This window comes from Mandrillus leucophaeus, unplaced genomic scaffold (assembly GCF_000951045.1).
Source record: "Mandrillus leucophaeus isolate KB7577 unplaced genomic scaffold, Mleu.le_1.0 Scaffold22, whole genome shotgun sequence".
Taxonomy (NCBI): Eukaryota; Metazoa; Chordata; class Mammalia; order Primates; family Cercopithecidae; genus Mandrillus; species Mandrillus leucophaeus.
The window spans coordinates 5,745,125-5,760,938 of record NW_012102254.1 but is presented as its reverse complement, the minus strand read 5'-3'; the positions used below and the strand labels follow the sequence as shown (position 1 = coordinate 5,760,938).

The 15,814-nt window shown below is 46.2% G+C and overlaps 1 protein-coding gene across 3 annotated transcripts in view; it reads left to right on the top strand.

Moving 5' to 3' along the window:
* EXOSC7 (exosome component 7) overlaps positions 1 to 6,814 on the top strand; it is a 35,165-nt gene extending 28,351 nt beyond the window's left edge. The window contains exons 7-9 of one of the 3 annotated variants that reach the window (XR_001006191.1): positions 1,604 to 1,759; positions 5,395 to 5,553; positions 6,329 to 6,814. Coding sequence is in view for 2 of the 3 variants with exons in the window: in XM_011981106.1 (XP_011836496.1) it covers positions 1,604 to 1,759; positions 5,395 to 5,499 (261 nt within the window). In the remaining variant the exon portion in view is untranslated. Of the gene's footprint in view, positions 1 to 1,603; positions 1,760 to 5,394; positions 5,638 to 6,328 lie in introns of those variants that run through there. The other 2 variants (XM_011981106.1, XM_011981107.1) reach the window with 2 other exon arrangements.
* The last annotated feature ends 9,000 nt before the right edge of the window (positions 6,815 to 15,814 follow it).

Below are 15,814 nucleotides of genomic sequence, written 5' to 3'. Positions count from 1 at the left end.
TCACATACCATATAGAAGTAGCTTTTACCCAAATCCAATAATTTGGTTATATTAGAAACCACTACCATGAGTAGCTCTTTCTTTTCTTTTTAATTGGAAGATACAACGTGATCCTTGGAGCCATGAGTGTGTTTGTAGTAATAGTAGCCAGAGTTTGTTAAGCTCCTTCTGCATACCGTGCACTTCACTAAAGCACCATGTCCTTTAATTCCCTCAACTCTATGGGGTCTAGGGTGGTTGAGTAGTGGCAGGGTGGTGAACACTGTCCACCCTGTGAAATGGGAGGTTGGTGCAGGTCTTGGGTATCAGGAGTGGTTTTCACATAGAGGGCTGTGGAGCTGAACAGAGGGCAGTGGAGCTGAGTATCAGGCTGATGTGACATATAACTAATGCTGCTCCAGGCTGTGCAAAGAGGCCTGTATTGGCTATTGGCTGGGATTGTAGCTAATTCCACTCAGGATTCATTATCTCAAAATAAAGCTAAACAGGTCAGGTTTAATTCCACTGAAATCACTTCATGAACAGAATGTGGTGAAGTGTTCAGACAGCAGGATGTTGGGTCTTGGCTTCTTTCTTTTCTTTTTTTCTTTTTTTTTTTTGTGACAGTCTTGCTGCAACACCCAGGCTGGAGTGCAATGGTGTGATCTCGGTTCACTGCAACCTCTGCCTCTCAGGTTCAAGCAATTCTCCTGCCTCAGCCTCCAAGTACCGGGATTACAGGCACGCACCATCATGCCCTGCTAATTTTTGTATTTTTAGTAGAGACGGTGTTTCACCATGTTGACCAGGCTGGTCTCAAACTCCTGACCTTGGGTGATCCACCCACCTCAGCCTCCCAAAGTGCCGGGATTACAGGCATGAGCCACTACACCTAGCCGGCTTGTTCTTTCTTGTTTATTTGTTTTGAAACAGGATCTTGCTCTGTCGCCCAGGCTGGAGTGCAGTAGCACAATCTAGGCTCACTGCAACCTCTGCTGCAACTCCCCCACCTGCCTAGGCTCAAGCTCAAGCAACCCTCCCACCTCAGCCTCCCAAGTAGCTGGTAGCACAGGCTCGCACCACCACATCTGGCTATTTTTTTGTATTTTTGGTGGAGATGGGGTCTTGCCCATGTTACCTGTGCTGGTCTCAAACTCCTGAGCTCAAGCAATCCATCTTCCTCAGCTTCCCAAAGTGCTGGGAGGCATGAGCCACTGCGCCCAGCCTTTGGCTTGTTCTTGAGTGTGTCCCTTAGCATGGACCCTCTTGATTTCCCTTGCCATCAGTGAAACGTCCATGTGGCTTTGTGTATTAATTTCTCCCTTGTGCTCCTCTGTTGGAAAGCCCTGGTGGCCTTTGCCTTGGATGGTCTCTGAATTCTAGTTTTAAACCCCCTTGCCCTGTTTTTCCATGTCATGTTTTTGTTGTACCACACACACAGTGGCCTGTGAGAATTGTTGAACATTCCTTGAACTATTTTCCTCATGAGCAGAATCTAAAATAAGACCTGGAATGACCAGTGCGGGTACTTTGCTTGGTGTAGAGATTCCCACCACGAGGCCATGAAGGGTGGGGCTCTGAGGCCTGCGTGACCCACTGTGTGCTGTGCGCCCTGCCTTTGCAGATTGGCTATCGGCATGTGGTGGATGCTACTCTTCAGGAGGAGGCCTGCTCGCTGGCCAGCTTGCTGGTATCGGTGACCAGCAAGGGAGTTGTGACGTGCATGAGGAAAGTGGGGAAGGGCAGCCTGGACCCAGAGAGCATCTTCGAGATGATGGAGGTGAGGCCCTGGTTCTGAGGAAGGTGCGGGGACCTGGTTTGGGTGCCTGCTGCTTCCTGCTCCCTTGGTCACACCATGGCGATTCTCCCCATTCACAGCCTTGACCCCAAACCTGGAGGTTGGAGAACAGCTGGTTTGAGCCAGGGGTCTGCTGACCTAATAAGGGGGTTACGGGGGTAGATACTCTGGACTGGGAGGTAAGGAGCCTACCAGTAACCATTTCTTATCCTCAGTAAGTGCCCCCATCTCATTTCTATGTGTCTAAATAAGACCGTTGGACTTTGATAATGTAAAGAGCCGCTCGTAACTCCAAAATCGCAGGCCTTTGTAACTTGATGAGGGAATAGAATTCTTGGCTCACTGCTTCCTGTCCCTTGAAGTGGGCGAGTAAAGATAGAAGCAGGGGCTGAAATGTGGCTGCCAAATTCATTACTGCTCTAGAAGTGTTTAAATGGAGACAAGCAGGGATGGTGAGAAATCCGACCCGCTGGAGTAGGGGTGGGTTGCCCCCATCACTGGCAGAGCCATCAGGGCACTTCCACAGTTTTCTGTACTGTTTGCCCCACATGTCTGTCACCTCACTGGCCTGGAAGCCCCGCAGGAAGGGACAGGGTCCTGCTCACCTGTTTCCCAGACCTTCCTTCCCCTACATCCACCTCACCTTTCTGACTGGTTGACTGACTGAACTTCCAGGAACAGAGTTAGCCGGATCTGATTATTCATACTTTCTTGTAACCTCTATATCACCACACATGCCCAGAGATCATTGCTTAATAGCAAGCACTCTTCCTTTGTGTTTAGAAACAATGACTTCTTACCGAAGAATCCAAGAACATGACATCTATTTTCTTCATCATCTTTAAAATTTAAAAGGCCAAAATGAGCACTGTATATAGCATGGAGTTCCCAACCGTGGGCTGTGAGGGTGTACTGCCCTGGCTGCAAACCTGGCTCTGGGCCATAGTCCCCCTCATCTGCAAAGTGGGACTGATAATAGTAATATCTGCCTCAGACACTGCGGAGGTGGTTATTAGGGGGTGTCTGATAACGTCATCAGTTCTCAGCTAATGGCAGCTCTTATTCTCTGTGCTCCGTGAAGCACCCTGAGTTCAGATTTCTCCAGACTTAATGCTGCATAAAGTCTACCAAAGGCCTCTAGACAAGGGACTGTCAAACCTTGTTTTAGAAGGTACTCTTCCCCCTCCCAAGAGAGTTTATGAGAATTTCTCTAAATAACAAACACAGTAAACAAATAGCTAAAGTTTATTGTGTGCGTACTATGTGCCAGATACTGTTTTCACTGCTTTAAATACATCATTTAGTCCTCAGCAACCTGTGAGGTAACTATTGGCCTCATTTTTACAGATGAGGAAACTGAGGCACACAGAGGATAAGCAGCTTGCATACAGGCCTCCCTGCTCATAAATACTGGAGCTAGGATTTAAACTCTGGACTGTGTGCGTCCAGAGCCACTGCTCCCAGCCCCTGTGCAATGTCAGCCTTATAAACCAGATCTCCATGGCTGTCCTGGATGGCAGAACTGGAGCTCTGTTCAGTGAGTTGAGCTTTGTCCTCCCCTCAGGTTTGGGGGATGAGGTCTGCTAACTCTGGACAGGGGACTGTAGCTCTGTGGCCCTGTCTTACTGTTTATCTCACACAGGGATGCAGCAATCTGGAAATGACTCACTGGTGTTGCTGAGAGCCTGGCGGGTGGTTGTGCAGGCTGCCACCCCCAACCTCTGCAGTTGCTTTCTTGTATCTGGATTCAGAGGCATCCAGTCCTTCTCAAGTCCTGGCATCCTGTCCATCTCATCTCCTCTTGTCCTCCCTCTCCACCCTCATGTATATGAATAATCAGTACCCCTATTTGACAGACTCAGACTTTTTTCTTTTTCTAATGTTATGGGAAAATCTTTCCAAAGGCCCTTTTTTTTTTTTTTTTTTTTTTGAGACGAAGTCTCACACTATCGTCCAGGCTGGAATGCAGTGGTGCGATCTCAGCTCACTGCAACCTCTGCCTCCCTGGTTCAAGTGATTCTGCCTCAGCCTCCCGAGTAGCTGGGATTACAGGTGCCCGCCACCACTCCCAGTTAATTTTTTTTGTATTTTTAGTAGAGACGGGGTTTCACTATGTTTGCCAGGCTGGTCTTGAATTCCTGACCTCATGATCTGCCTGCCTTAGTCTCCCAAAGTGTTGGGATTACAGGCTTGAGCCACCGTGTCTGGCCCCCAAAGGCCTTTTTGACCTTTAACTCTGACTTTGCATTTCATAGAGGTGATCACTTCCCAGCCTTTTAGATTGAAATCATCTTTTCATAAGAGTTTTAGTCATACTTGGGATCTCATCCCATGTTACAGTTAGGGGCCAGGGGAGAAGACACACAGGTCGTTACTCTGGGGAGAATACACCTGTAACTGAAAAGATTGAGGCAGGGATTTAGGCATGGATGTCTTTATCTCAACATTGCTGAGAATGGAACCAGTGGCAGAGTTGAATCCAAACTCCTATGGGAATGTGAAATACTTGATAAGGTAGAGATTTGTGGTTGGTTCTTCGTATTCTTAAAATGATTCTTGGGCCCAGAGACAGATAAAATAACAGTTTCATAAAGAAAAATTTTTTTTTATATTGGGGTTGTTGTTGTTGAGACAGGGTCTTGCTCTGTTATCCAGGCTGAAGTACAGTGGCACAGTCACAGCTCACTGCAGCCCTGACCTCCCGGGCTCAAGCAATCCTCCCATCTCAGCCCCCTGAGTAACTGGGACTACAGGCGCATACCACCATGCCCAGCTAATTTTTTAGTTTTTTGTAGAGATGTGGTTTCACTCTGTTGCCCAGGCTGGTCTTGATCTCCTGGCCTCAAGCAAAATCCTCTTGCCTTGGCCTCCAAAAGTGCTGGGATTACAAGCATGAGCCACCACTCCCAGTCATACTGAGTTTTGTTTTGTTTTTTGTTTTTTTTTTTTAGGACCTCTTGTGTCTGCTCTGTAGGGACTGATTATTTTGTGGGTTGTCCCTCTTGATGTGTTTTGATTCCAACATTTCACTGCCTTTAACATCTCAGCATGGCAGTAACACCAAAGATCCCATCCAGGTACTGACTTTGGTCACACCTGAGCAGTTCTGCTTAGAGGCTGTGTGGGAGGTGAATGAGAAGCTGCTTACTAAAATGTCCTTGGCATCATCTGTTTCTTCACCAGACACACTCTGGATTCCCTGTGGTCTCCCTATTCCTTCTCACTGTAGTACAGTGTCAACCTGGCTATACCCAAGCCCAGGTTTGGTTGACAACTTTGTTTCTTGTTGCAGTGGCAGCAGGATTGTGAAGCATGAACTAATGGCCAGGGCAGGCTTTGCTGCTCCCTGTTTGCTGCCTGGTGGGGGCTGGTGTCTTTATTTATTTATTTATTTATTTATTTATTTATTTTTGATACGATTTTTCCAAAATTTATTATGTTGTTGGGGTTTGTGGTTTGTTTTTGTTTTAATTTGCTTTAATTAAATAAAAGTCCTCTAAGGCAGATGGAATGTGTACAATGTCAGAAGGACTAACTGGTAGAAAGGGAAGCTTTTCTGGTCAGAGTGTGTGTGCCTTACAAGGGGGTGTGTGCTCTCTCCTGTCCCTTCTCCACAGACTGGCAAGCGTGTGGGCAAAGTGCTGCATGCCTCCTTGCAGAGTGTTTTGCACAAGGAAGAAAGCCTGGGACCCAAGAGACAGAAAGTTGGATTCCTGGGATGATTTGCACATCAACTGCTTAACTGTGGATTGTTTTTTACTTTTCCTTTTAAACTGGTTTGTATATAGTTTTCTTCGCTGTTATGAATTTACAGCAACATTTGTACGTGTAAAATTAAAGGCTATTTTCTGGTCTGGTTTGGTATGTTTAGAGTTCTTCAGTTGAAGTCAAGGCACCATTCAGTGACCCCTCCGAGTCTGGCCCTTAGCTAGTGAGTGGCAGACAAACCCAGAGCTCTGCCACCAAGGGAGACCCCACAAGCTGGAGTAAAGACCTGGCAGAAAATGGTTTAAAGGAAATGTTTATGATATGTATTTTGTGATTTTTTTTCCCCTTGAAGAACTTTAAGAATCACAAAGAAAAGTTCATTCACCTTGTGTATTTGGGTGGTTCTGGGAGAGGAAAAAAGAGGAGGCACTCTGCCCTAGGTACAGACCCAGGGCGTCTGCCTGGCTGGTGAGTTGTCCCAAATCCTGGGGAAGTCCAACTGTGACTTCCTGCCTTCTGAGAGATCTGAATGGAATTCCTTAGGTTCAGGGTCTCAGTGGTAGCTTTGGCTCTTAGCCATCCTTTCTTATCACTCTTGTTTTGAAATTGCTTTGTGCTTTATAACCACTCCCTGGTGTTTCCTAAGATTTTGTTTTGTCAGCATTAAGGAGGATGCTTTCAAGATGTTGTCATTTAATAATTCAGCTGCCTTCATGCTGTCGGCATAGAAAGGAAGACTATGCTTGCTGGCCCAGAAAGCTCTTCTATAAGCCTGTAGTTTCACTGTGCAGTGTGTTAGAATTAAGTCTCTTCATGTGTAGAGCAGCTTTTTTTTTTCCCTAGGGGAACTGAAACTCCTAAATCTTAAAATGCCCTGGGGAAGGAGCTGATTCATGAAGGAGAGCATTTCAACCGTGGCATTTGCTCTCTGCATTCAGTTAGACAAATGGGGTAAGGCGTTAGGAATTTATCACCAAATGGAAAGAACATAATGTGAGCTGAAGCCCCTGGGACTGCTTCCAGAGGTCCTGGTGTGGGCGTTCCTCCCAGCAAGGCCAGGTCCATCCCTGTGGAGGGAAGCAGCTGCCTAGACTTGGGCTTAATGGGGAAGCTTCTACCCTATTGAGAGCACAACCTGGGTTTTTATCTTTTATGTTTCTCTAGTGACCATCTACAGACACCATGACGGTGTTCCCAACAAGGCAGAAATCAGCCTGGTCTCTCCTCCCCTGCTCCTCGTTGACTGCCCATGACATGGCAAAACATTGGCAGTGGTGGTGCAGAGATGCAACTCAAGTGTGAATAAAGTTTAGAAGCTTTTGCTTTTGATGGTTGATTCCAGTGGATCATTTTGAGATACATAAATTAGAATGGATATTGTCATATATGTCAAACTCAGCTCTGCTTCACTTCCCTTCAGACAGATGAGGCTGTGGCATGCCAGTGGTACGACAAACAGCTACCCAACTTGGATGGCTGGCTAAACGCTTCCAGTAAAAATGAAGAAGGAAGTGAAAAAGATGGTGGCATCTGTCTCTAGCCACCCCATACCTTTCCCTGAAGGCCATCCCTACATGTAACATACATATATTGCAAATGAAACAAAACACCATATGAGCAGGGGCTCTCAAGGAGAGGTGTTTATTGGAAAGATCTGATTGTTGCAGCTCTCAGAATGAGAGAAGAGAAAACTGAAGACAGAGACTGGCAAAGACTTGGAAAAATATTATCCTGGGACAGACATGTTTCATCCAGCAGAGCCACAGCTGTCTTTAGTGGTCTTTAAATAAACATTAGGTAGAAGAACATTGAAGATGGTCAAAGTAAGGGCAAGGTATAAGAAATGCAATGTTAAGTAATAACTGGGTTTTTAATTGTCTCTGATTCCTTAGTCTTCCAAATTACGAGTTATTTTTTTTTTCTTTTTTTTTAGAGATAAAGTCTCACTGTGTCACCGAGGCTGGAATACAATGGTGCAATCATAGCTCACTGCAGCCTCAAACTCCTGGGCTCAGGTGATCTTCCCACCTTTCTGGGACTGCAGGCGTGCCACTATGCCCAGCAAATTGTTTTTTTAAAACGAGGGTCTCACTATGTTGCCCATGCTGGTCTTGAACTCCTGGCCTCAAGCAATCCTCCTGCCTTGGCCCCCTGAAGTGCTGGAATTATAGGCATTAGCCACTGCACTGTGACATGAGTTCAGATTTTTTTTTTTTTTTGATGAGAGTCGTTGAGTGGGCTGACTTTTTATTATTATTATTTTTTGTTTTTTGATATATGGTCTCACTCTGTCACCCAGGCTGGAGTACAGTGGTGGGATCTTGGCTCATTGCAGCCTTAACCTCCTGGGCTCAAGTGATCCTCCCACCTCAGTCTCCTGAGTAGCTGAGACTACAGGCACGTACCACTGTGCCTGGCTAATTTTTGTATTTTTTGTAGAGATAGGGTTTTGCGAGGTTTCTCAGGCTAGTCTCGAACTACTGAGCTCAAGTGATCCACCTGCCTTGGCCTCCCAAAGTGCTGGCATAACAGGCCTGAGCCACCACACCCCACCCAGCTGATGTATATTAACAGCCATGGAAAGCCTTTTTAAAAATGGTAGGCTTGGTGGGGTGCAGTGGCTCACACTTCTAATCCCAACTTTGGGAAGTCAAGGTGAGAGAATCATTTGGGGACTAGGACTTTGAGACCAGGGTGGTCAACATAGTGAGACCCCCATCTCTACAAAAACTTAAAAAATTAGCCAGATGTGGTAGTGTACCTGTAGCCCCAGCTACTCAGGAGGCTGGGGCAGAAGGTTTACTTGAACTCCGGGAGTTGGAGGCTGCGGTGAGCTATGATTGCACCACTGCTCTCCAGTCCAGGCGACACAGCAAGAACCCTGTCTCAAAAACAAACAAAAAACAACAAATGGCAGGCTTGTCAGCCAACCATCAATTTTTGGCATGCTATTTAATATAAAAACCAGAAGGTGGCCGGGGACGATGGCTCATCCCTGTAATCCCAGCACTTTGGGAGGCTGAGGCAGGAGGATCACTTAACCCCAGGAGTTCAAGACCAGCCTAGGCTACATAGTGACACACCATCTCTACATAAAATTTAAGAATTAGCTCAGCATGGTGGTGCATGCCTGTAGTCCTAGCTACTCAGGAGGCTGAGGTGGGAGGATCGCTTGAGTCCAGGAGGTCAAGGCTGCAGTGAGCCAAGATTATGTCACTGCACTCCAGCCTGGGCAACAAAGCGAGACCCTGTCTCAAATAAATAAAACCAGAAGACCTTCATAGCACAGTTTAAAGAGACTGATTTACAACTTGAGTAGAATGTGCTGAATTTCAAACCCAAGATTTCCTTGTGCAAGAGTGGCAGAGTTGCAAAGGAGACAAAGTACATCCTCAGGAGGTTACTTTTGCAAAAATCAAGACTTTCATCAGGAAAGAAAGGGACTCAAACCTGAGTTAAAGATAGGACCTTGGGTGCCCCCACATTCTCCTGAACTCTTCGGGCAGGCAGAAGAAGCCTCCACTCCTCAGCTAAAGGAGCACAGCTATCCCTTTCCTTCCTGGAGACCACCAAAGGCCATACCTGAGGCAAATGTGTCAGAAATGGTACAGGTCAACCGCTGTCCCACTTCCCCTGATTATTTCCAGACCAATGACTAGGGTCAGATTACAGCCCAGCCTGAACAGGGAAATATGGTTCCTGCTGTGGGAAGAAATAGATTACTCATCAGAATAATTACAAGACTCAGCTTGGAATATGTGAAATTGAGGTGGGAGTGTCTTGAGGGTGTTGGACTAGGGCTGTGACTAGAAATAGGGTTTAATATGTAATATCATGGTAAGGAGATCTGAAGTTGTTCCTAATTCACTGCTGGGATAGCCCCTTTGAAGTGGACCCAGCGATCACCAGAAGTAAATGAGGAGGAGATGCCAGAATTGCCTTGGAGTAGTGTATTGAGGAAAGGGTTGGACGGTTTATAGAAGTGAGTGTCTTAGAATGGATTTATCGTGTGAGCCTGGAGAACATGCCACCCATCTATGATCCCCAGGATAACTTAGAGGGCACTGTCTTCACTAAAGCAAAAAGAAGTTACTAGGGAAGGAGTCCTGGCATCCTTGAGAAGGTCAGTAATACTTGTCCGGAAAGTTGAGTTGGCATCGGGAGATGCTACCATAGACCTGGGATTTCTACTGTTATTGGGTTAAGATTTGAGATGAGCAGGGGACAGGTGGCAGCACGTAGCCATCAGAGGCCAGATGAGTATAATTTCCATGATGCACAGCAAGGCCCAGGTGGCAGTCTGGCTGTAGCTAATAGATTATGTGTTCTGAGGGTTAAGACAGATGGGCAGCCAATCAGGATTTTAATCAACTTGTCAAAATTAAAAATAATAAAATAATAATTGGAGCATAAAAAGCTTATGTCAACCACTATAATGGGAAATTCTAGTCCTTCACCCGGTTTCTGTAAGCCAGTTTCACAGATGAAAGTCCATTGACAGGAGGGAGGTTGGTGTCTTTAAGAATCCTGTGATATCACCATCAGTACTTACAATAATACTTCCCCAATCTGGAATAACGCATCGAGGAAAGGTGATTTGAAGGCTTTTGAATCTGGGTTTTGACTTGATGCCTGTATTGGGAGACCTGAAATGCTGCCAAGGCTCTCCAGTCAAGGGGGATGAGGGATGCAGGCTAGGTAATAAATGGATGGTACAAGTAAGTCTGGCTCACAGTGGTCAGTAGGTCCTGGGATAATTTCTGTCCCCAAATGTGTGGGTGGGATGGATGTGGTACAATTGAGGTGTCATAAATGGGATGGAATGAAAACCACAATGGTAAGGGTCAAGGTTGGAAACTGCCTCCCTTCCCTGGCCAAGATCATAAATCAGAGACGATATTGGATCTTGGGAGAAATTGCTGAGATTAGGACGAACATCAAAGACTTTAAGGATGCAAGGATGGTTGTCCCCACCTCATTGCCATTTATCTTATCTCTGTGGCCCCTGTGAAAGCCAGGTGAATCATGGTAGATGACCAAACACACGAGAGAGCTCCCATTTCCGCTGCTTTGTTGGATGAAGTGTCTTCACTAAGATTAATCAACACAGCCTCCAGTGTTTTGTATGTGACTATAAGTTAGGCAAATTCTTCCTTAATCCCCATTAACAAGAAGGGTCAAAAGCAGATCTCTTATGTGGAAGAACTGCAAAATGTGTTCAGTGTCTTGTCACTGGTCTATGTTAATCATCTACTTTTTGTCACAGTGATGTCTTCAGGGCCATCGTGCTGATCTATTTATATTGATAAAATCATGTTTATTAGATCTAGTACATAGGATGTGGCAAGCTGTTGGAAGTCCTAGTAAAAGACACGTGCATGAGAGGGTGGGAAGTAAACCCCATGAAGATTAAGGAGACCACGACATTGATAATATTTTTAGGTATCCAATGGTGTGGGGCATTCTGAGAGATACTCCCTCTAAGGTGGTAGATTTTGAACCTTACACCCACCCTCATCTGCCCACTACCCTCACTGAGAAGTACAGCACTTGTTGGGCCTCTGGATTTTGGAGACAAGAATGCTGTGCTTGAGAATGCTGTCTCAATGCATTTCCTGAGTAATTCACAAACCTACCAGTTGTGAATGGGAGTCCAGAATAAGACAGGACTCTGAAGCCTGTCTAAGCTGCATTCCAAGCATCCCTCCTGCTCCATGTGACCCAGAAATTCCAACAGAGCTAGTGCTATCTGGAGAGAGAAGGGTGCTGTGTAGTTTCTGACAGGCCCAATAGGAGGTTGTAGCACAGACCCTAGGATTCTGGAGCAAGGCCATGTGGTGGAAAACTATTCACCTCCAAATGAGTGAGTTTGAAAAGAAGTTTCTGGCTTGCCTCTGGGCCCAATTAAAGACTGAATACCCAACCCTGGGACCTCAGGTGACCTGAGCCACCCATCATGCTGGTTATTGTCAGACCCACCAGGTCATAAGGTTGGGTGGGTGCAGCAACAATCCATGCAACATGAAAATGTACATTCAGGATTAGGCCTGAGCAGTTCAGTGGGCACAACCAGGGAATATACCAGGTAGTCCAGATTCGTCTGTCACCCCTGTTCGCCAGTGCCTCTCATCCACACTTATGGCCTCATGGGGGAGGGGACTCCTGCAGCCAGATACTGGAAGAGGAAAACCCGAGGTCTGGCTTGTGGATTAGTTAGTTCTCTATATTGATGTGTGCCCCAAAGGGACTGCTGCTGCATTACAGCCCTGCAGGACAGCAGCGAGAGAACTGAGTGCAGCAATGCACTTAGTTGTTCAGTTTGGACAAAGGAATAAGGATACACATGGATTCCTGGGTAGTAGGGAGTAACTAGGCTAGTTGGACAAGGGCCTGAAAGGAATAAGATGGGATAATCAGAGAAAAGGGATTTGTATGGACCTGTGGGAATGGGCCAAAAAAGCGCAGATAGTCGGGAATCATGTTAATGCCCATCAGAGGACATTTTCCAAGGGAGGTGTTCAACAAGGTTTTGACTTAAGTTCTGGGTGGGATATGTAGGTCATGGCAGACCACCATTCATGCTGCTGCAGCTAAGAATGCTGAATGCATTTCAAGTGTCATCGTTAAAGATTTTGGAAAGCTCTGGAAGCAAAGAGGATTGCATGGCCTAAAATTCCAGAGAAGGGGGAATTCCAGACTTTCTGAAGTGGGCAGCCTGTCACCGGCATTTCCTTCCCTGGGGGCATTTGCAAATTCTGGACGTGGAATAAGAATCAGGCTTGGGAACATAGAAGAACTATATGGGGGAAAGGGAAACCTGCAAAACCTCCGGCAAAGTTGTGTAGGGATAGTGTGATGATTTAGAAACTCACGGATCCCTAAACATACAGCTGTATGAATTCGCCAAATTCTCAGACATGATGGGAAGTCAGGGAGTTTCATTAAAGAAGACTGAAATCTCCCCTAGCATCCTATAGGGCTAATCTGTTTTTCTCCTCTTGTGTGAGCTATTATAACTGAGGGCATCAGGTAAGTGCATGCCCAGTTTATTATTCCCAAAGTTACAAATCAGGGGATTAACTTACTGTCCCTTGGAGTGGAAGGAATCGAGGTGTGGAAAGAGGCTATTGAGCTATCTGACACACTGGGACAGCGTGGTGGCTCAGACCACCCCTCCTCCTTCCCACAACCTTGCAGGTTGCTCAGCGTCTCCCATGCGAGACCTCAGTTTGCTCCTTGAAAGAATCCCATGTGCAAGCAGGGTAGAGGTTATTACCCCACTTTACAGAAGAGGAGTTTGGTCTTGAATAATTTGTCCAAAAAGACAAAAGGGCCAGGTATCTCGGCCAAATTTGGAACTCGGGACTCCCTTCTCTTTCCACTGCCACACTACAGAGCTTTAAGGATAAAACGACAAGGACTGTGAGCCCCTTGAGAGCTAAGACTTGGCTGAGTGGCTTATTGCTGTCCGCCAGGACCTACCTAACTCAGGGCCCGGTACACAGGGACAGAGCCAATACTTCAGTGAATGACAGAGTACTAGGCCAACAAAGGTTTTTTGGTTTTTTTATCTTAGAGACAGGGTCTTGCTCTGTTATCCAGGCTGGAGTGCAGTAGTATGATCATAGTTCACTGCAGCTCCAAATCCTGGGCTCAAACAGTCCTCCCAGCTCCGTCTGCCAAAGAGTTGGGATTACAGGTGTGAGCCACTGCACCAGGCTGTCTATATGCTCTTACCTTTGAAGGGCATGTGGAAAGTTCTCTGCCTCTGTTATAGCTGGGCCACATTTCTGTTGACATGGTGCCAGTGGAACTAAAAGGAAACATCTGTGTCGAGTGAGGGTTGCGGGACGTGGGCGGTGGTGGGGGCGGGGTGTGTGGCTGGAATGGCTCCATGGTGGGCCAGAAGTTTGCATGTTATTTGGGCTATTATGGGTGGAGTGACCAAAGCTTGTTTTCTATAACTGAGACTTCCAGCAGCTTTGAGAAAAGAAGAGAAACAACAACACCACACACACACAGACAAAAAAAAAAAAACCCTTGAAAGCTGAAATATGCTTTTAGAGCTCTTTTCCTCTGACTTTTTTGCCTCTCTGTTTTGTTACTCAGATCATTCGTTGTACAGGGAAATTGGTATGAAAAGACTGGGCTGTGAGAATGGTGTGTTAGTGAACAGATACTTCCTTGAGGGTTGGGGGTCACTCGTGAACATTAACACAGCATCACTCTCTTGGCTGAAGCCACCCCCACTTGCCGCACCATGGGTCAGTTGAGGTCTCGTGGACAGTGTCGGCAGATCTTTAATGCAAGGAGGATGAAATTGATATCATCCTCCATATGTAGAAGGTAAAATTGGCTCCACCAGGGCTGTCGGTGAATCCATTGCAGGTGGCTGCAATGGCAGTCCACACCTGGCCAGGGAGAGTGGGAGTTGGACAAGAGGACCTGGATATTTAATGGCCATAAACTCAACAGTGGCAACAAGTGAGGCGTAGGTGCTACAAAGAGCCCATGAATCTGTGGCTTCCCGAACAGAGGGTCTAGTCTGCCCACAGGAGGCACAGGCCCTGACCCAGAGGAAGGCCCTTGAAAGCAAGTTTTGTTCTGGGATCTGCACCACACTGAAGACCGTAACAAGCACAATTTTATGCAACGAGGATTCTCTGGAAGATTGAAGTATATTGAAATCGGTAGCATCCAGGAACCATATTGTAGAGGACCCGTTGAGGGGAAAAAAGGAACGGAACATGGAGAAGGGACAGTCAAAGAAGGACATGCTGACCAGTGGCTGGCCTCTCATGTGACTGCTCCACAGGCCAGCACTAGGAACCATGGGGTGGTTTCCCGGAGGCCAACCTGCCCCACCACAGGGGGATCCTGAGGACAAGCCAAGTGTCTAACGATGAAACTAGTTGCTTTTCAGGTAATGAGCTTCCTGTGCCTGGAAGGGTTTAAGCGACATATGGAGACATCTGACAGGGTCAATGGAAAGGGACATCCCACATAGAGGGGTGGTTAGACTAGATGGCCTCTTCTAACCTGCTTTTTAACTCAGAGATCAAGAGATATTGGACCACTGCCTGTGTTTTTTTTGTTTGTTTGTTTTTTGTTTTTTTAAAAAAATGGTAGGGTCTCCCTCTGTCATCCAGGCTGGAGTGCAGTGGTGTGATCATGGCCCACGGCAGCCTCAACCTGCTGGGCTCGAGTGATCCTTCCACCTCAGCCTCCAGAGTACCTGGGACTACAGGTGCATGCCACCACATCTGGTTTTTTAAAAAATTTTTTTGTAGAGATGGGGTCTCCCTGTGTTCCCCAGACTGGTCTCAAATGCCCAGCCTCAATTGATCCTCCCACCTCAGCCTCTCAAAGTGCTGGGATTTTGATTATAAGCCTGAGCCACTGCTTCTGGCCAATTTGCATTTTTTGAGGACCACTGAAGCAATAAAAAAAATGAAATGCCCAAACCAGGTTACAAAAAATAGTGATGTACTTTAAATGTTTACGTTTAATGAAATTGCACTTTTCACACCCACAGATATGACACAGGACAATATTCTATTCACAAGACAGGATTTATTATTTATTTATTTTACTCATTGCCTTGGGGGATTCTATTTTTGCACTATTACAACTTTTTACTGTGGTAATACACAACATAAAATTTACTATTTTGGGCATGGCGGTGGGTGCCTGTAGTCTCTCCCAGCTACTCAGGAGGCTGAGGCAGGAGAATTGCTTGAACCCGGGAGGCGGAGGTTGCAGTGAGCTGAGATTGCACCACTACACTCCAGCCTGGGAGACAGAGCGAGACTCCATCTCAAAAAAAAAAAAAAAAATTTACTATTTTAATCCTTTCTAAGTGTACAACTCAGTGACATTAAGTACATTCAAATTGTTTTGCAGCCGTCACTACTGTTTATCTCCAGAACTTTTTCATCTCTCCCATCTACAGCTGTGTATCCAGAAACACTAACTCCCCATCCCTTCACCCCCAGCCCCTGGAAAGCACCATCTTACTTTCTGTCTCCGTGATTTTGGTGTTTTTGTGTGTGTATTTCTTTTTAAATTTTATTTTAGGTTCTGGGGTACATGTGCAGGTTTGTTACATAGGTAAACTGTGTCATGGGGGTTTGTTGTGCAGATTATTTTCCCACCCAGGTAAGTCTAGAACCCATGAATTATTTTTCCTGATCCTTTCCCTTCTTCCACCCTCCACCCGCCGTAAGGCCCCAGTGTGTGATGTTCCCCTTTTTGTGTGTGTTCTCACTTATAAGTGGGAGCTAAATGATGAGAACATATGGGTATGTTTAAAGTTGTGAGATGAACTTG